The sequence below is a fragment of the Rhinolophus sinicus genome, linkage group LG09 (assembly GCF_036562045.2).
Source record: "Rhinolophus sinicus isolate RSC01 linkage group LG09, ASM3656204v1, whole genome shotgun sequence".
Classification (NCBI taxonomy): Eukaryota; Metazoa; Chordata; class Mammalia; order Chiroptera; family Rhinolophidae; genus Rhinolophus; species Rhinolophus sinicus.
The window spans coordinates 103370251-103391875 of NC_133758.1; the positions used below are offsets into that span (position 1 = coordinate 103370251).

At 33.8% G+C, this 21625-nt stretch overlaps 1 protein-coding gene across 7 annotated transcripts in view; it reads left to right on the forward strand.

Moving 5' to 3' along the window:
- The window catches only part of TAX1BP1 (Tax1 binding protein 1), a 72797-nt gene that overhangs the window by 18132 nt on the left and 33040 nt on the right, over positions 1-21625 (forward strand). For all 7 annotated transcript variants that reach the window (XM_074340916.1, XM_074340915.1, XM_019726154.2 and 4 more), the window contains 5 exons: positions 4207-4394; positions 8741-8899; positions 15326-15474; positions 15570-15660; positions 19614-19799. In XM_074340916.1, coding sequence (XP_074197017.1) covers positions 4207-4394; positions 8741-8899; positions 15326-15474; positions 15570-15660; positions 19614-19799 — 773 coding nt within the window. The remainder of the gene's footprint in view (positions 1-4206; positions 4395-8740; positions 8900-15325; positions 15475-15569; positions 15661-19613; positions 19800-21625) is intronic.

A 21625-nucleotide genomic window follows, 5' to 3' on the forward strand; every position in this document is an offset into this window, starting at 1 on the left:
AGAAAAATATTTTTTATATGAAAACCACAAAGATGATTAACAGTATTTAGAGTCGTTATATTCTATAAGGAAAGTTGCCTATAAAATGATACGAGTGAGTAATGTAAAATTCATTCTTGTCTTAGCTTGGCACGATATATAGATTTAAAAAAATACTCTTATTAGAAATCTATCACAGAATTGGCTGTAAAGTGATTTTGTATTATAATTGTACTGACTTGGGTTATATTAAAGCGAATTCTTAGTCTTGTTAATGCAATGGATTTTTTTTTTGGTCTGGTGAAGCTATGGACTCTGTCTCTGTATAATATTTTAATACACATAAAATGCATAGAACTGCAAAGGAAACCAGTAATATTCCATTGCATGGATGTAGCAGTTTGTTCATCCATTCACCTATCAAAGGACATAATTGATTGCTTCCATGTATTGGCAGTTGTAAATAAAGCTGCTGTAAGCATTCATGTACAAGTTTTTGTGTGGATGTAAGTTTTCAATTATTGGGTAAATACCAAGGAATGAGATTGCTGGATCATATGTGTGGTCAGAGTATGTTTAGTTTTGTAAGAAACCACCACATTGTTTTCCAAAGTGGCTGTACCATTTGCATTCCCACCAGGAACGGATGAGAGTTCTTGTTTTACATCTTTGCCAGTGTTTTGGGTTGTCAGTGTTTTGGATTTTGGTGGTTTACGTTTTTAAAATAAACTTTTTATTCTGAGGTTTGCTCGGTATGTTTGGTGTGAGCATCAGTTGGCAATGTGACCACATGGAGCTTGCGTATATAAAGACATTTTCTTATGTACTGTGTCAAGAAACAAATATTCAGAGGATAAAATTTTTACTGTAATATAGGCAGAGATTTAGGTTCTCATATGTTTTATGGATTAAGATATGTTACAAATTACATGTGTGGTTTATCTTTTAATTCATAGCCTTTTATAACGATAATCAAATTCAACTGTGTATATTAGAACTGATTTTGGTATTATGATAATTTGTTCTTAAAAGTTGTGGGCTTATTTCCAGGCATTTTTAATGTGACTAGTCTTACAATAAGTTAGCTTACTGAATTTGTTATAGTGACTAATGAATTTGTTTATTAGTGACTTAGCAAAAAGTTTAAAAGCAGTGGAAAAAGTAGAAGAGCATCCAGTTTATTTCTGTTTATACTTTAAAAGCATCATGGGAGCTAAGCATAAGTGCAGTAGGTTTTACAAGTTTTTGAAAACTCATCATGTTGATGTTTACTTTGAAATTCAGAAATAAAAGCTTCTGCCCGCCTATAACTTGTTATATAAAGAAGTCAGAAAAGACTCATGAGAAACGTAGCCGTAGAATATTAGAACTAGAAGGGATTTTTAAGCACAGTCCAAATTACTTTGCTCATTTTTGTGGATGAGTCATGAGAATCCCGAAATGCAAAACTCAAAACAGTTAACAAAAATACATAAATGTAATTGTTTTCCTAAAGAGACCCTTATTTGTTTATTATACTTTGATTGCTAATGTCACAGCCTATAAAATTTGACTCTGAGTTTGTTGTTTACTTTTTCCTATTTTATTTTCAATGTTAGTAATCTAATGAGCTTTTTCTAGATAGTTTTGTATTGCAACTCTGAATAACTACGTCTTGTATCTCAAATGATATTTGGACCATATTTTTTAGTATTAGTTTTGTGCAATTAAAAAAAAATCAAACCTTGAATATTTAGTTTGTAGAGTTTCTAATGTCATGATACCAAAGCTGATTAGTCAGACTATATTTTTGTTTTCTGTTTAAACTTTTTAAATAAGTCTAGTGGCCGTTTGCAAAGTTACTGAGCCATGGATTAATACATTTAGTAGTAGATATTAGGAGGGTAAGGTTTTTAAAAACTTAAAAAAACATATTGCCAGAGGTACCTCTATATTTTTTAAAAACTTAAAAATAATTTTAGATGTGAAGCTGCAAAAATAGTATCCAGAATTTCCCTATACTCTTCACTCAGCTTCCTTTAATATTAACATCTTGTGTAACCATAGTACACTTATTTTAAAAACCAGGATTAACATTGATAGAATATTGTTGACTAAAGTACAAACCTTATTCAAATTTCACTAGTGTTCCTAGCGGTGTTCTTTTTTTCTGTTCCTGGATTCAATCCAAAATTCCACATTACATTCGTTGTCATATTGTTAGTCTCCTCCTCTGTGACAGTTCCTCATTCTGTCCTTGTCTTTCATGACCTTAGCATTCCAAGGTTTTGTTTTTTTGGTACTATGTTTCTCATTTTGGGTTTGTCTGATGCTTTCTCATGATTAGCTCGAGGTACACATAGAAGTCATGCTGTACCCTTTTCAGTGCATTGTGTCAGGGAGGACCTGATGTCCATATCTCTTATTACTGGTGATACTAATCTTGATCACTTGGTACAGGTGGTGTCTGCTGGGTTTCTCAACTGTAGAGTTAGCATTTTCCCCTCTGTAATTAATAAGTAATATGGGGGAGCTACTTTGAGACTAAGGAAATATCTTGTTTCTCAAAATTTTACCCACTATTTTAGTATCCATCATGGATCTTGCCTAAAACAGTTATTGTTGTGTTTGCCTAATGATGCTTTTCTATTCATTCTCATTCTTTGTATGTTCAGTAGTTGGAATTATGTTAGGAAAAAAGTCCCCTTCTCCAAAGACTCATGGATATTTTCTTCTGTGGAATTAGGCCTATTACTATCATATTTTTGTTGCTCAAATTATTCTAGTTTTCTTTGGCCATATGGAACTCCATTAGGTGGGCTCCTGTGTTTTTTGAGTTCCCTCTTACCCCAATTCTTTTTTTTTTATTACTCCTTTTTTTAAAAAAAATTTATTGGGGAATATTGGGGAACAGTGTGTTTCTCCAGGGCCCATCAGCTCCAAGTCATTGTCCTTCAATCTAGTTGTGGAGGGCGCAGCTCAGCTCCAAGTCCAGTTGCTCTAACTGAGTCATCTGGCCACTCCCTCTCCCTCCACCCCCCCACCCCCCCCAATTCTTTTTTAAGGACTTCCTTTCTTTCAAGCACCAGAAGATGTTCTAGGCTTATCTTGTATTTTCTTCACCCCTCCCTCCTGCTTCTAAGGAGAAAGGCCAGCTGATTTTTAGAGAATGAAATCAAGTGAAGTAGTTATCATAATAGGTTGAAAGTTTTAAGATATGAAAGAATAATAGGCATAGTGAGGATATATTTCTGGGTAGATATTAATAGCCAAGCTAAGGTGAATATAGTCATCTTTGTTCATTTCATAATTGTTGAATGCTTCCTTTTTACAAGTCATTCTGGGGGATTCCAGAATTTTTATATATATTATATATCTGCCCTCAGAATCTCTAGAGGTCTTCATACAGGGTATAAAGCATGCATCTAATGAATAATAATACAAGGTATACGGTGGAGCCTTTAATTTTAAATGTGAAAAAATACCATGGGAGTTTTGGAAAGGAAAATCCAGCTAGGATAATTCAGAAACATTTAAAAGAGAGGGTAACAATTGAGTTGAGGAAAGGAGGAACAAATATTGAACAAATTATTTGTCAGATTGTGGGCTAGATGATACAAATACATTATCTGTAGCTACTTTGGAAATCTGAGATAGATGGCTTCGTGTATATTTTACAGATGAGTAACTGGGGCTCAGGGAGCTTAAGTAATAGTGGTAGAGGTGGAATTCCAGAATAAATCTGTGTTCCAAAAGTTCCAAAGCTTAGTTTTGTTTGATAGCACCAGTGTACCTCATCCTCTTTTCTGCCTTTAAACAATTCATATGTGTAACATTTTCCTTTTGTTAATATCTCCTTTTTACATGTAATGAATGTCAAATTTGAGGGAAGATTTCTTTAAATGACATTTTCACCCCCCAGTCCTAGATTTTTATGCTGGTTTTTCCGTTCCTCCAGCCTCGTTCTCATTGAAAACTATATACTTGACTCTCCCAGATGAGTCAGTTTTGCTCTAGTGAATATTTGGGAAACGATATTCTGGGAGTATAAGCTTAGACCTAAGATAAGAAAAATTTGGGCGTGTTAAGGAAACGGAGAGTCTAGTTTTGATAATTTGTGAAAGATAGGAAAGACATTCTAGATGTGTAGAACAGGATCAGGAATGAGAGGAGATGGCAAGTATTGTTAAATAGAAATGTTAATTTTATAAAGGAAATTTAATGATTTTTTTTTTTTGGTTTCTTTAGGATATTACCTTCCAAATGATGATGGAGAATTTTACCAGTTCTGTTATGTTACCCATAAGGGTGAAATTCGTGGAGCAAGTACACCTTTCCAGTTTCGAGCTGCTTCTCCTGTTGAAGAGCTGCTTACTATGGAAGATGAAGGAAATTCTGACATGTTGGTGGTGACCACAAAAGCTGGCCTTCTTGAGGTGGGCACCAACCGTGAGCTAGTGATTCATAGATAATTTTAAGAACTGAGCATGTAAGAACATGTGTTGGTTGGCATTTTCAGGTGGTGCATGAGTATAACCTAAAAATCAAATGCTTTTTAACTAAAACAATAAACAGCATGTTGTTCTTGAAATACTTTAAAATTTTTCTCTCACAGTTGTGTTACTGATTTCACTGTGGCAGGTACTGTCCCTGGGGCCTGTCAGTATTTTGTGCATAGAAGATGTGTAGTAAATAACTATTGAGAGAATTTAGACCTAAAGCTTTCATAGTAATCCCTCACCCTAAACTTTCTTCTTTGGTGGCCTAATCCATTTATCGTACAATAGATTTGGGGGGTGAAGCTGGAGGGAAAGTGGTGTAAAGCAGTAAATCTAACTGTATCTGGATGTGAACTTGATTTCATTGGACCACGCAGGAACATGGTCTATCCCAAGTGTGGTAGTGAATCAGGAAAGCATCCCAGTCTCTAAGCTTAGTTTGAATGATTTCTTTTCCTTGTTCGTCTGATCAATTGAATAAGCTTATATTAACGATAATTTAAAAAAGAAATGTGAAAAGCTTCTTACTGTTATTTTAATAGAATATTTTAGAGTCATTGCTTTGGCTCCAATAGAAATTTACTGTGTAGATGGTCTAATAATGCCTTACGTCTTAATTTTTAGTAGTTATTGAAGAAGAAAATAGATCATTCTTATTTCAAGATATTTCTCAATATCTTTACCCTAAACCTAAGAAACTAATTGTTACATTTGAGTTTCTATGCAAAACAGCTGCTTTAATTGGTTCAACATACATTTAAGTTAATTTATGTTCATATTTAGTCTATGGGAGGCCACTGCTTTTTCTTTATAGTCAGATGGATGGTTTTTATATATAAATATTTTATGCCCTTGATTTTATTTGCTTTCAAAAACTGAGACGAGAAAAAAGAAAAGAGGTTATAGATAAAATAATAAGACAGTCGAACTAAGAAGACTGGAAGGAACCAATCATTTTTTACTTTGAATTCTTCCATATCTTCCCTTTCCCCTTACAGAAATTCTTCTCTTATCTTAAATAAAGAAATGTAACTTTTATGGGGTGACTAAAACATTTTGTGGTGACAACAGACCGATGATCAAGGTTTTTAGCCTGGTATTTGAATACTCGTCAGAGATGCTGACACAAAGCCCAGCTCTTAAGAATGAATGCAGTGAGTTTATAGCGCAGCTGTTTGAATGTCTGTTAGACCACCCTGATATCAGGGCCTCCACAGAACAACGGGTGTTTCTGCATCTACATCTCTGCTTGTGCTCCTTTTCTAAGTAAATCGGGATATCTCACAATTTGTTTCACTTCTTCCTACTCATAAAAGGTGCTTTATAAAGAAAATTTAAATTGCAGTCTCTTAAGGAAATATTTTTGAAATAAAATATTTTTGTATTCTGACTAGTTTTTGCAAAGTAAAATTTAAAAAGTGTTTTAAATGTCCACATTCATCAAAATCTTTAATCTGAAACTGCACAAAATAAGTATAAATGTGAGATGTTATCTGGATTACTGTTGACATTAAAAGTGATGGATGAGGCATAATCCTTCAATGTGTGAATCATGACTGGATCCTAGATTTTTAAAAATACTGGTATTTTGGGGACATTTATGGACTGTCCATTGGATGTTACAAAATTATTCATTTTCGCTCTTACAGTGGTAGTGGTTGAATAGGAAACTCCTTATTAGGAGATGCTTGCCCTGAGTACTTAGGGGTGAAATGTCTGCAATTTTGTCTCAAATTGCTTTAGCCCACCCTCCCCAAATTGTATAAATAAATGTAAGTACTGTATAAAAAAGGGAGATAAAATGAACAAAAAATTAATGAATTTAGGTGATGAGTATATGGGTGTTCATTGTAAAATTTTAACTTGTGTGCTTGAAAGATTTTAAAATATAAAATTGGGGGCAGAAATTAGACTTGTATACATTTTTATCTAATTTGAATTCCTTTTAAAAATTTCTACTTAAGATTCAGTAAACTCATCAGAAAGTATGTGTCAGTTAAGTGAATCACTGGGAGAAAATGGTTCTTCTATAATTTTTTTTTTTGCATTATGTCAAGATGTATCTTTATTTTTAAGCTGCCAGAAAGTTTAGAGCCAAAAATCATTTTTAAAAAATTAAGTAAGGTACAAAGGAAATTCAGTGAATAAATAAACTTTTCTCTTTTGAGGTCATGTACTCCTGTCATTTTCATTTGGTGTGATAAATGAGGTGGAAGGTCATTCTAAAAATTTTTAGCCCTCCAGCTTTCAGAAAAGCTGTATTAGAATTTAGCCAGCTTAATTCCATGATCCTGGAAAACTGACTTGGTATACTCAGGGAAACATTTTATTTTAGCTAAATGTAGATGTCGTCTTTGTGAAATCTTCCCTGAGTGTACATTCTTCCCCTGTTAGAATCGACGATTTCTTGCTGTAAGAGAAATGTTAACTATTTACTATTTTAAGTCCCTTAATTTAGTAATTTTTTAGAATACAGTAATACCTCAGTTTTCGAACGTCTGTGTTGACGAACATTTCTGTTGACGAACGCCGTAAACCCAGAAGTAAGTGCTTCGGTTTTCTAACGTGCCTCAGAAGGCGAACATATCACACAGCCTCCGCTGAGTACAAGATCCTGAGGCCTAGCTGAAGGCTGTTTTCGAACGTTTCAGAACTCGACCGGTCTTCTGGAACGGATTATGTTCGAAAACCGAGGTACCACTGTATTGGAGTTTAGATTTTTCCTGTAGTGAGTAACTATTAGTATTCTTATAAGAATCAATTGTATTAATATGTTGTTACAATCTGCATTTTTGTCCTAAAATTTGGATTTACTTACAAAATTTGTTTTATTTCAGCCAAATAGAGACTATTTTATATAGAGAAATTTGTTCTTTAATACCTTATTTAAAGAACCAAGACCTAGATGAAGACCTTATATAACACATAAGGAAGTGCTTAATAGATTCAACCATTTCCCATAAATTTAAATTCAAGAAGAGGTACACATTTTTTTGATTATTGCTCAAGATAAGAAAAACTCAGAATTAAGTCAGATGAAACTTTATGTTTTAATTTTTGGACTGATTTGAAGAGTGATTAGCAGGCAACTTCATAATAAAATCCATAAATTATATACTTCCTTTTCAATATTCATTTTTCAGTTACGTACAGATGACATTAATTATTAGTTTCAGGTGTACAGCATCGTGGTTAGACATATAACTTACAAAGTGATCCCCTCGATAAATCTAGTATCCACCTGGCACCATATATAGTTGCTACAACATTATTGACTATATTCCCTGTACTGTACTTTACCTCCCCCCCGTGACTGTTTTGTAACTGCCAATTTGTACTTCTTAATCTCTTCACCTTTTTCACCCAGCCCCCTAACCTTTCTTCCCGTCTGGCAACCATCAGTTTGTTCTCTGTATCGATGAGTTTGTTTCTGTTTTGATTGTTCATTTATTTTGTTTTTTAGATTCCACATATATGTGACATCATATGGTATTTGTTTTTCTCTGCCTGACTTATTTCATTTAGCATGATACCCTCTAGGTCAATCCATATTGTCTCAAATGGCAAGATCTCATTCTTTTTTTTATGACCGAGTAATATTCCATTGTATACCTATATGTACTATATCCAGTGTGTTGATTGATGCTTAGGTTGCTTCCCTACCTGTAGACTACCGTATATGAAAAGTCCTTTGTCTCCTGTTGTAGTCTTTGTTTTAAAGCCTATTTTGTCTGATAAGTATTGCTACTCTACCTTCCCCCCCCATGTCCATTTGCATAAAATACCTTTTTCTATCCCTTTCAGTCTGTGTGCATCTTTCCCATCTGAAGTGGGTCTCTCGTAAGCAGCGTACTTATGGATCTTGTTTCCTTCTCCATTCAGCCACCCTGTATCTTTTGATTGGAACATTTAATCCATTTACATAAATATTGATAATTATATAGCTATTGCCATTTTATTCATGTTTTTTATCTTTTTTTCCCCCTTCTTAAAGAAGTCCCTTTAACATTTCTTATACTGTTGGGTGGTGATGAACTTGACCTTTTTCTTGTCTGGGAATTTTGTACTTCGTATTTTCTTTTCTCTTCTTTGCCCAACCAAAAGAAGGTTTAAATTTGTGATTCGTGAATTTTTCTTACTGAACGCTAAAAGAGGCTCAATATGAAATGGATAAGTATGTAAAAGTTTTTCTGTGAATTTCTTTACTATTTTCTTTGAAGTGGGAAACTGAACTTGTAACATTTCAGGATTGTAAAAAAATAATTAGAGTTTTTGTTTTACAGTTGAAAATTGAGAAAACCATGAAAGAGAAAGAAGAATTGTTAAAGTTAATTGCTGTTCTGGAAAAAGAAACAACACAACTTCGGGAACAAGTTGAAAGAATGGAAAGGGAACTTAACCATGAAAAAGAAAGATGTGACCAACTGCAAGCAGAGCAAAAGGTTAGTTGTGTCTTATGTAACTGATTGAAGTTGATATATTGCCTGAAGCCTAATTAAAATGATTGAAACTATGTGTTTAGAAAAATAACATTTAAATAGATATTTATATAATAACAGCTCAGTTCCTATCAACCTTCTGCCATAACTTCTTTTATGTCGTAACTGGTTATAATTTTGGATATTTGCTACCAGGCTTGATGATGTAGTCCCTGACAAGTGTTTCTAGATGCTTTACATCTAATTGTACAATATTTGATTGATTTTGAGGGGAGAAATTGGAAATACAATTAGGAATGATAAACACTGAATAAAGGGAAAGTGGAATCAAGTCATTAAATTACTTTTCATAAAAGCAGAGTTCAGTGAAATAAGATACAGTATTAGACAAAATTTTGAAATCCTTGATATGAGGAATTCTATGAATTATCCTAAAAACCTAATTAATATTGGTGCAAGTTCTTGAGCTAAGAAAAAGTGAAGTATAAAACAATGTGATTTCATTAGACATACAAATGGATACAAGTTAGTAGCCAAAAACAATGGGGAAAAAAGTAATCACCTATTCATTGTTATGTTTATTTAATGTTTTCACAAGAAAAGTGACTTGTTAGTTATGACAGACTTATGCAGATTATGATTATATATATCACAGTCTCCCTTAGGTTATAATTAGTTGGATATACCATGTCTATTGACAGGATCGACCTTTTGTTCCCTAAGGATGGGTTCTGTTCCATTTCTTTGTTCAATAAGGTCTAGAGCAGTTGCTTAATAATTGTTAATTGAATCCTTAGTGCAGTGATTCTCAACCATTTTTATACTACAGTGGAGTGGTTGTGTATTGCACACCTGTGCAGAGATGATATCAAATAGGGCTTAAATTCTGAAAAGATTTCTCTTGCCTTGTTCTATTTGAGGATTACTCTTTTGAGTTAGAGGTAAATAAACTGTGCAATTGTAAATCTCCTAGTAAACATCTGTTAAGTTTTCTGTCTTTTTGCCATTAGCCTTTTTGTTTAAAATATGCAGTTATTCTCCCAGTTTTACTTTTGGGGAACACTTGGAATCCTGCAGTAGAAGTATCCTGCAGCTGAAGCAGGGTAATCTATTTGGCTGAGGAACTTTTATTTATTTGAACTTTTTAAGCATGTATACCAAATATTAAGAATAATAAAATCTCATCACGTGTGCCTGTCTTGACTGTTGGGACATTCAGCTAAGTTTTTTGTTGAGTTGTTATAACTACTTTGCTATCTTGCATGGTTATTACTCTTTTCTCTCTGTTCTTTATACATTTCTCTAATTATTTGAATCTGGATTTGGCAGTTTTCCAAAGAGCAATACCATTTTTTTTCTCACTGTATCACAAGAGTGGTGGAGGTGAGATAGAAGATGACTCATGAAAATAGCCCATTACAGCATGTACTTATATTAGCCCTTGAGATGAAGAACACCCTGAAATGTGGCCTTTGATGTTTTGACTGTGATCACTTTGAAATCCAAGGGAAGACTGGATAACTGGGAGAATAGGAATGACAGAATGATAGGCCTTCCGTTGTGTGAAGTTGTCATGAACATCAGGCCATGCCTCCAGTTCAGTCGAATACTGGCTGAAATTTAAAGTTTCAGGTTCTCTCTACTGTCCAGGTGTAAAGGGGTTAAGCACTATAGATTATACTACCGTGTTTCCCCGAAAATAAGACCTAGCTGGACATCAGCTCTAATACGTCTTTCGGAGCAAAAATTAATATAAGACCCGGTTTTATTTTACTATAAGACCCAGACTAATATATAATATAGTATAGTATAATATCCAATCTAATGTAATATAACATATATATATAATACCCAGTCTTATATAAGACCAGGTATAATATAATTCCCGGTCTTATGTAGTATAATATAATACCCAGTCTTATGTAAGACCGGGTCTTATATAACATAATATAATGTAATGTAATATATAATGTAATATAAATAATATCTGTAATATGAGACCTGGTCTTATATAATATATAACATAATATAATATAATATAATACTCAGTCTTATATAAGACCCGGTCTTATATTAATTTTTGCTCCAAAAGACGCATTAGAGCTGATTGTCTGTCTGGGTCTTACTTTCGGGGAAACACAGTAAAGTTCATTCTGACAGACATAGGTTGAGAAAAATGGTTGATTGAAGTCAAGGATTAACGAAGCAAAATTAATAGGCAATTGTGGGTGTGGTACCCTGAAGAGGTCTTCAGAAGTTTTATGGCAACTCATAAATCTTGATGACAGTCACTAGTCTTGGAGATTTCTTCCCTGCTTCTATTCTTGCTTTGGGGTATAGTCTCTGTGAATATGAAGGACTTGGAAGTGATATTTTAATACTTTATACCATGGTGATAAAAGGACCTATAATGTTTGTTACATGGTAAGATTCTCACTAAATGTAAATGGTTATTATTTTACTGGTTTTCATAACGAACCAGAGAGTCATCAAAGACTAACAAAAAGATGAAGAGTGTCATACAAGAGGAATGAAAATTCATAGCATTTCCCCAGATTCTAAAAGTAATACTTGATAATGTAAAAAAAAAATAAAAATCCTTAGTTATATGTTGGCAATTGCTAATTTTGGGAATAAAATAATGTGCTGGCCGGGAAAGGCAGTTCCTCTTTGTTATTAGTCATGGGGCTTCTAGTGTTTTATGAATTTGCTTTTTAGTTCCAAATTACAGTTTCCGTCTTAATCAGGCAGCCTGCTGGGCAGCTAGAACAGCTCAGGAACTTTCAAACTTGTCTTAGTTGGGTGACTTACAAAATCCGTGACATTTCTTGGCACTTGTTTTAAATCTGTTACATTGTGTGAATTCTAAAAAAATAGTCTTAACATAATACTAAAAGTCTTCTCTTTGAGGTACTAATGAGTATATAAACTGCTGAACGTCTGGAGAACTATTATGTATCACCTACAATTTCATGTAAAGTTTTATAATGGACAGTGTACTAGGAATAATTGGTAAAAACTTGAGTTTCTTCATAACAGAAGAAATTCATTGCATTTTAATTTTTTTTGGTAAAATAATATTAGCTTATTACCCATTCAATACTTGACAAATACTAAGATAAATGTTTATAATAATTAAATATTATAAATAAAATCTTTCATTTTTTTTTTAAATCTTTCATCTTTTATAAACCCTGACTTTTCTAATTGTAAAATGCCATTGGAGAACACTTATATTTTGTAAATTAAAGGAATTGGATATGTGAAGGTTATTAAAACAGATTGGTTTAAATGATATATTTAATTATAGTCAAAGATTTTGTGTAATTGGATGTTTGAGGGAATAAAGTAGGATTCCAAGGTAGATTAAAACTGAAACCAAATGTTTATAAATTGAGAACTATAAATTACATACTGTATTTCCCCTAGATTATTTTAATGTGATACATATGTCTCATTCATCTACACCCTAGATTTTAAAAGTAACTGTCTTTTCATTATTAAGATTAATTTTTACATTCATTTCTAGTTCAACTTTAAATAAGTATGGATTTTTCTCTCCATAATAAAAATAACTCATAGCACCTAATGTAAGTCAGGTGCTGTTTTGTGAGTTTTTACATGTTAACTCACTTAATCCTATGAAGTAGGTGCTGTTAACCTGCATTTTGCAGAGGTAGCACAGAGAGGTTACTTAACCTGCCTACGAGTATGATTCAACAGTTTGTAAGTGACCGCGCAGGCTATCTGGTTCCAGCCAGTGTTCTTAATGAGTCATCATTAAACTGGTATATGCTGTACCAGTGCTCTTAATGACGCTCTATACTTCTACCTCTGAGCGCTGAAGATGTGACCTTATCTAATTGATCTTTTAAAAACAGCTTTATTAAGATGTAATTTATAAACCATAAAGCTCACCACTTTAAAGTATACAATTCAGTGGTTATTATATTTACAGAATCGTGAACCCATAACCTAATATTAGAACATTTTCGTTACCCCAAAAAGCAACCTTGTACCTATTTGTGGTCACTCTCCCATTTTCCTCCTCCCGAGTCCTAGGCAGTTACTAATCCAAATTTCTGACTCTGGATTTGTGCCTTTTGGACATTGCATACAAATGGAATTGTATGTGGCCTTTTGTGACTGACTTCTTTCACTTAGCATACTGTTTTCAGGTGTCATCCATGTTGTAGTATGTATCATTCCTTTTATTGTCAAATAATATTCCATTAAATTTGAATATTTGAGATCTTCCTCCCTGGCATGTCATCAATTTGGCTCAAATAAACTCATAATAAAAATTAAAAAAGAAAAAACAAAACCTTAACAGGTTCACAGTCTGTTTTAGTCCTATTTGAAAAACAAGGTTCTTACATTAACTTTTGCTCCAAAAGATGCATTAGAGCTGATTGTTTGGCTAGGTCTTATTTTCAGGGAAACACGGTATAGATTAAGACTGAAGTGTAAGACGAAACATTTTTTTATAGTGTTTTCATAAGACTTGTATCATGGAATATTTTCCATTCAGTTTCTCTTTTTTCAGCTTCATTGAGGTATAATTGACAAATTTGTAAAATATTTAAAGCGTACATCACTGTGATTTGATATGCATATACATTGTGAAACGATTCCTCTCATCTAGTTAATTAACACATCCATCAACTCATTTGTTTTTTGTGACGTTTAAGTTGTATTCTCTTAGCAAATTTGTTATACAATACAGTGTTATCAACTATAGTTACCATGTTATATACATCATCAGACCTAATTCATCTTCCACCTGAAACAATGATTTTTGATTTGATTCCTTAAGGGTAAAACATGTACCCTTTTACCAACCTCTCCCTATGTCCCCCACCTCCCAGCCCCTGGCAACCACTTTTCTACTCTGTTCCTATGAGTTTGACTTTTTATTTATATTCCACATAAAAAAGCGATACCATGCAGTGTTTGTCTTTCTCTGTCTGGCTTATTTCACTTAGAACAATAACCTCAAGGTCCATCCATATTGTTACAAATGGCAGGATTTCCATCTTTCTCATAGATAGCTGAATGATATTTTATTGTATGTATTGTACCATACTTTATTAACCTGTTGAAAGACACTTAGGTTTTTTCCATATCTTGATTGTTGTAAATAATACTGCAGTGCAGATATGTCTTTCATATCCTGTTTTCATTTCCTTTGGATATATATCCAGAAGTGGGATTGCTGGAATATATGGTAGTTCTACTTTTAATTTTTGAGAAACCTCCATATTATTTTCGATAGTGCCTGCGTTTACATTCCCACCAACAATGCATAAGGGTTCCCTTTTCTCCACATCTTCTCCATCCTTTTGCTGCTTGTCTTTCTGATGACAGCCATTCTAACAAATGTGAGGTGATATCTCATTGTGGTTTTGCTTTGCATTTTTCTTATTAGTGATTTTATATGTACGTGTTGGACATTTGTATGTTGTCTTTGGGAAAATGTTCATTCCTCTGCCCATTTTTAAATTGGATTATATAGGTTTTCTTTGCTATTGTGTGAATTCTTTATACTACATAATTTTGGATATTAGTCCCATATCTGATACTTGATGTGCAAATATATTTTCTGCCATTCCAGAGGTTGCTTTTTCTTTTGTTTTTTGTTTTCCTTGCTGTGCAAAAGCTTTTTAATTTGATGTAGTCCCACTTGTTTATTTTTCTTTTGGTGTCAAATTCAAAGAAATCTTTGCCCAGACCAATGTCAAGGAGCTTACCCTCTATGTTTTCTTGTAGGAGGTTTATGTTTTTAAGTCTTAAATTTAAGTCTGTAATCCATTTTGAATTGATTTTTGTGTATGGGATAAGATAGTCCATTTTCATTGTTTTGCTTGTGGCTGTCCAGTTTTCCCATTTATTGAGGAGGAGATTATCCTTTTCCCATAATATATTTTTGGGTTATTTGTTGTAAATTATTAACCATGTATGCACGGTTATATTTCTGGGTTCTCTGTTCCATTGATCTGTGTATAACATGTTACATATCAATGTATAACATAAATCATTATAACAGTACACATAAACCATTCAATTTCATGAAAATAAAAGGCAACTTAATATAAGTTGTGCTATCCTAAATTTTTTCTTCTTAGTCCCTGCCTCTTTAAAAGTGTGTGGGAAACCCAATGTTAAAATTATTTATCTATGGAATGTATACACATTCAGGAAATAATTTAGACATCACATGTATTTGCGGCCTGTCTTTCTTCCCGTCTCTTCCAACCAGAAAATTTAATCCTTTGATTTGGCATTATCTTATAAAAGTAGAATTTAAGTATATTTACTCATGGTAGATTTTTGACAGAACTGGTCTTCATTACATTTTATTGTATTTAAACTTTGCTCTCTTGGAATATGGACGATACTTATTCATGGAAATTGTTGCTCTTTTCTAAGGGTCTTATTGAAGAATCAGAAACTTTAAAAATGGAAAGTGAAGACTTTAAGAGGAAATACAATTACGCTACATCCAAAGCTCTCAGACTTGAGGGAGATATTGTGTCAGTGACAAATAAAGCAATTGAAAAAGAAACTGAATTGGACAGGTATTTCTGATGCTTTTGCAAAATGCCTTTATGCTTTAAAAATGTTTTAACAAAGTTTTTTGGTCTATATTAATGTTAACTTGAACTTCACTCAGTTTAAAGGACAAACTCAGGAAGGCGCAATATGAAAGAGAACAACTTGAGTATCAGTTGAAGACAGAAAAGGATGAGAAGGAACTTTATAAGGTAATTTACTCTTTCCATTTCTATTAGTTACCGATTACTGTGTAACAAATTACTCCAAAACTTAGTGGTCAGGAATTTGGGAGCAGCTTAGCGGAGTGGTTCTAGCTGAGGGTCCCTTGGGTAGTTTCAGTTAAGCTTAAGGCTTGATTGGAACTGGACGATCTGCGGTCAGGGTGGCTCCCATGACTTCTGGCAGGAGGCCCTTCAGTTTCTTGCTATGTGGCCTTTTCAGTGGCTGCTTGAATGTCCTTACAGCTTTGCAGCCACCTTCCCTCAGAGTGAGCTATCCAAGAGAGAGCAAGGACGAAGTTACAGTGTGTTTTGTGATAGTGTGTTGTAGGATCTACTCTCCAAAGTTGTACACTGAAGCAGGTCACTTGGTCCAGCTGATACCAGCTGACACTGAAGGAGGGGAATATTAGCCTCCACTTTTTTTTTTAAATTTCATTGGGGAATATTGGGGAGCAGTGTGTTTCTCCAGGGCCCATTAGCTCCAGGTCATTGTCCTTCAATCTAGTTGTGGAGGGCGCAGCTCAGCTCCAAGTTCAGTCGCTGTTTTCAATCTTTAGTTGCAGGGGGCGCAGCCCACCATCCCACGCGGGAATTGAACTGGCAACCTTGTTGTTGAGAGCTCGCGCTCTAACCAACTGAGCCATCCGGCTGTCTTTCCAGAAGCTCAGCGGCAGCTTGCTGTCTTCAATCTAATTGTGGAAGGTGCAGCTCACTGGCCCATGCAACCTTGTTATTGAGAGCTCGCGTTCTAACCAACTGAGCTATCCGGCTGCCCCTAGGCTCCACTTCTTAAAGAAAGGAATGTCAAAGGATTTGGGGACATATTTTAAAACTACCTCATTGTGTTTAGTCCATACAAGTTAGTTTTCAGGAAATGAATCTGTTGGTATTTTAGATATTTAGCAGGTGATGTATAAGTCAGAGAGGTTTAATGGTAACAAGATACCCATTTATCAGAATTTGAATAACCAATATTTCCCCCTTTTAAGAACATACAAACCTTAGGGAAAACATTATTTCAGTGATGATGGCCATGTTTTAGAGTTTGACTTTTGGAATAATCTTCAGAGATTGTCATTTAAAAAAGACATTCTCTCTGATAATAAATCTTCACCCTTTGTATGTTTTCTTCTTTTTTAAGTGATTCTGAAATTCTTAGGTTAGTTGTCAGTAAGGCAAATTTGAGACATTTATCTTAAGTGGCTCATAAGCAGTTCCTGACAGTAGTTTCAGCAAGGAGTTTCAAGAACATTCTAAGTCATTATTATTCGTATAGATTCAGTCTCTTAGATTAGAAAAGGACAACACTCAACTTGGTTAAAGATAAAAACATACGACTGCATATAGTCAGTATTTGAGAGGAACAATTTGCACCGAGAAACTAGAATATGATTTATTATATTGACAGTGGGTACTTCCTTCTTATTTTTGGTGGTGGGCAGTTGTATTTTTAAAGATGAAATACTTGGTCTACTGAGCACCTCAGAGCAGAGCATGGACAGGGACCTTTTGCTTGTTACGGATTTGTACCCATTCTATTTCTTGTAACAACTGTTGCCCCTAGTGGGCGCCTGTGTATAATCACTTTCAATACAGGAAGAAAAAGTTGAAGACTCACTGGGGGATGATTTTATGATTTGACCCTTTAAGAAAAAGTGCCCAGAAATAATGTTTGGTTTTTGAACGAGATTTTGTGAAAAAGGGAAATAATTGAGATATCTAGAGGAGAAATGATGTAATTGGATTACCATTTATATGATTTTGAAAACTATTCAAATGCAGTTTTTTTGAAGTTATAAAGCATTTTTGAACTAAGTGAAAATTTGTATCTAATAATTTTTTTTAATGTTACTATGAATTTCAGTGAGCATGTTTCTGTTTTGTTGCCAGAAAAAGACCTGGGCATTATTTTTCTGCATAATTAGGTGCTTTCCATCTTGTTTTTCTGTTAGCATAGTGGAAGATAATAAAATTAATAGAATATGTCTTTATTTTAATTCAGTAATAAATAAAATGAATTATAAAGTAATATTAGTTAGTATTGGGAAGGGTTTAGGAAGGTCCTCAGTAAACCAGTGTAAACTAGGATGACTTTTTTTGGAAAAAAGAAAAGCTATCACCTTTCCACTCTGCTTTTCTTTTCTCTCGTATTCTGACAGCAGTATTTTTGGTGTTTTATAGGAAGTTGGCAAGCACATTTTAGGGTAAATCCAACATTTAGCTTTCCTTTACTACAAATTATTTGTCCCTTATGTTATCTCTTGTTTTTTTCTCTCACTTTCTACAAAGACTTACAGTGTGTAGTTCTATATCTGAATGACATTGCAAAAGCTGTGGGGGGGGGGGAGGAAGGGAAAGAATGCGGTGTCTTGAGGACTTACTCTTTTACAGTGTTCTGGCATGTCTCCTTTTCTGTAAGTATTAGCAGCTGCGATCAAAGGGACACTGAAATTTCCATTTGAATATATTCTCTCCCAACCTCCCAGGGTTCTGAAGAGAATTTCATTTGTATGTGTATATCCCGAAAATTGGAAGTTAAATGCTTCCTTAGGGATTTTTGTTTTGTGATATTTTGGTAAGAAAATTCAACTTACCAAGTGTGATTTACTATACTATGGCATTCAAATTGTTCACATGATAACCGGAGAGATTCCTTTTCTCTCTCCTTTAGCCCCTGTTGGACCATATGACCCATGCCTGCCCTATCAGAATTTAGAGGAATTGGTAGAACACTTTTATGAGTTGGTGGTTATGAAAATTAGGTAGTGTTTGTAAAGTGTTGCTTCAAAGGTCTTGACTGCTGACCCTTTCAGAAGATCCCGAGTTATAGTCTATCCTTGTAAACAGAAATTAGTCTTTTAGCATTCCATACATTTAAAGAATAATGTGCAAGAAGTATCTCTCTGTACTCTTAACCAAAGCAAGGTGACTCTTTATAGTGGACACTAGATATGTGTACTGTTTGTAATTTCAGTTACGGAATTTGATTTATGTTAGGCATGGCCAGAGGAATGAGTCGTGGGAGACCAAAATTGGTCTGTTGGCGTTTATTTGGCGTGTTTGAGCTGCAGGAGGTCAGGCTAGAAAAGACCATAACCTTTCTGAGCAAAAAGGGGTATGGAGTTTTATGGGAGAGGTAGACTAGGCTGTTCCCCCTTCGTTGCATTGTCTCTCACAACAAAGGGTTTTGGGGCATGACCAAACTCCCTCTGGTTCCACATTTTGGCCCCCAGGCCCGCTGATCATAAGCCCCTAGGAGACAAACACAAGCCAACGGGTACAAAGTACAGAGCAAGACAAGATGGCTTTTAAGAAGCTCCTGGCCTAAATATGGCCTAACAATTTGTATATCTGTATATGATTTGATTAAATATCTGTTTGTATATCCATATTTGTACATCTGAACAAATAAATAGCCACAGCCAAAGTTCCTGGGAAAATCAGTAATAGTTCAATTAATTAATCAGCAAATAATTTTTAGGTACACAGGAAGTAAATGACATAGTACTCTTCATAAGCAAAAAAATTGAATTGCTTAAGATGTTTTCCAGAATCCGGTCATGCCTTTATCTCTGAATGTGTCTTTAACATAATCTGTTTCCCCAAAATAACAACCAAATCTATTTGTGATTTTAAAGAGAACTTAAAATCATTAAATTAAAGGAAAAGACTTTAGTGATCAGGTAATGTTGGTAGACCTTAGAATTAATCTCTGTGGGAAAATTAAAAACAAAAACAAAAGCACAAACAACTTAGAAAAGCAGTGTTCTACTCTGCTTAGCGAGTCATTTGGCAGAACTTGGGTCTCCTGATTCCTAGTCAAGTCAGTCTTCCCTTCCCTTAATCATGTTTGGGTTAGAGGTAAACAGGGGTATTTTAAACTTTGACTAACATAGGTTATGGAGTTAGAATATTCTTGACATTTTCAAGCACTATTACAGGTCCATTTGAAGAACAGAGAAATAGAAAACACCAAGCTTCTGTCAGAGGTCCAAACTTTAAAGAATTTAGATGGGAACAAAGAAAACATGATTACTCATTTCAAAGAAGAGATTAGCAGACTGCAATTCTGCTTGGCTGAGAAGGATAGTCTGCAAAGGACTTTCTTGCTTACAACCTCAAGTAAGGTAAGTACTTGTGCAATATATATTTGAAGATGGTAAAATATTTTTTCTATTAAATGTATACAATATGGGGGTTTCTATTTTTAATCTCCCCCCTGCCCAATAATTTTTATTGAAAAAGTTCAAACTTACAGAAAAGTTGGGGGCAGGGGCGATTATAATGATTAATATTTCATTATGATCTTTAGATTCTTTTATGTTCAGTGTATTATACATTATCATCATCATTCTTTTTCATACCCAAATTGTTCCATATTTAGCCAAGGGGGGACCTTTTCAAATCTGTTTTTGTATCTTTTTGATATGTCCCCCTAAGTCTTTGAATACTTCTTGTTTTGTGGCACAATTGTATATTACAGCTTTAGATTATGCCCCAGACCTGGTGTTAGCCATTTCTCCAAGGAGTCCTAGTTTTTTCAGTAGCGAATGGTGTTTTGAAACCAGGAACTGGATCCTTTTGCTACTAGGGGTTGTTGCTTTTTTGTACTTTCATTGGACAGACATTTTAAGTCTTTATATTGATATCTCATATTCACATCCAGTACGTTAGGGTTCTTCCTTGCTTTTCTCTATTCCATATTTATATATCTCTTCTGCCAGTATGAGAACTCTTTTTTTCCCCCCAAAGTATTATATTTGTATTTTAACCATCTGTACACACCAACAGATTCAGAATTATTACATCAATGCCACTTCCAACAGTAAGTCTCCTAAATAAAGTTAGGATCTTTTGCAACTCTTTTTTCTTAGAATATATTTCACTAAGGATGTAGGGTACGATGTTCAAAAGTTACTAGAATTAATTTTTTAACGTTAAACACATTTGTCATACAGTTCAGTTTATTTCTTGTTTGTATTTAATTTTAAGATTTGCTCTTATCCTTACCTTTTGATTTAATTTTTTTGAAATACATAAAATAGTTGCATCATTCAAAAGTCAAAATAATATAAAAAATTTACTTCTGGTGTCTTCAGTCTCTTCCCTAAAAACCTTTTTTGCCTATATTCATAGGTAAACATTTTCCTTAGTTTCCAGTTGATCCTTCTTACGTTTCTTTTTGCAACAATAAGCTTATGTGCACACACTTGGCTGCACACACTCCTAATTCCCCTTTCTTAAAGGTGCCAGGATGTGTATACTCTTTTGCACCTTGTGATTTTTCTCATTTAACAACATAAACTACAGATCATTTCCATATCACTTCAGAGAAATCTTCCTAATTGTTAAAAAAAGGCTGTGTAATAATACTACATGATGTAGCTTTACATTGATTTTATTCCTTTTATGGGTATTATGTTGTTTTCAGTATTTTGCTATTAATATTAAATACACCCAGACATAAGTTAATTCAACACCTAAACTGTCAGATGTGCATGACATTTAGAATTAATGGTTAAGACCCAAGTTACTTTTTGGGATATTTAATGAAGCAGATTACAAATGTAAAGGTGAAAAGTATATTTGATTACTTATTTGTTATTTACTAAAATGCTAAAAATATCTCCTTTTCCTATTTAAGAAAGACTTCTGTGAGGAAAAACGTAGGTATAGAAATACCTGGATAAATGACTTCTCTAATTGTTAAAACTTTTTTTTAATTATAAAAGCAGTGTACAAGGTCATGGTTATAAAATAATTCAAATAGTACATGAGGTTACAAAGTGAAAGTAATCCCCTTCATTTCCCAGATACAGCATTATAGACATTTTAATTTTTAATGTGTAATATTTATAGTTTAACAAAATCAAGAATATAGTGTTTCAAAACCTTTAAAAAAAATTTGGGATTATCTGGGCATCTTGCAATATGAGTACACATACTGATCTTT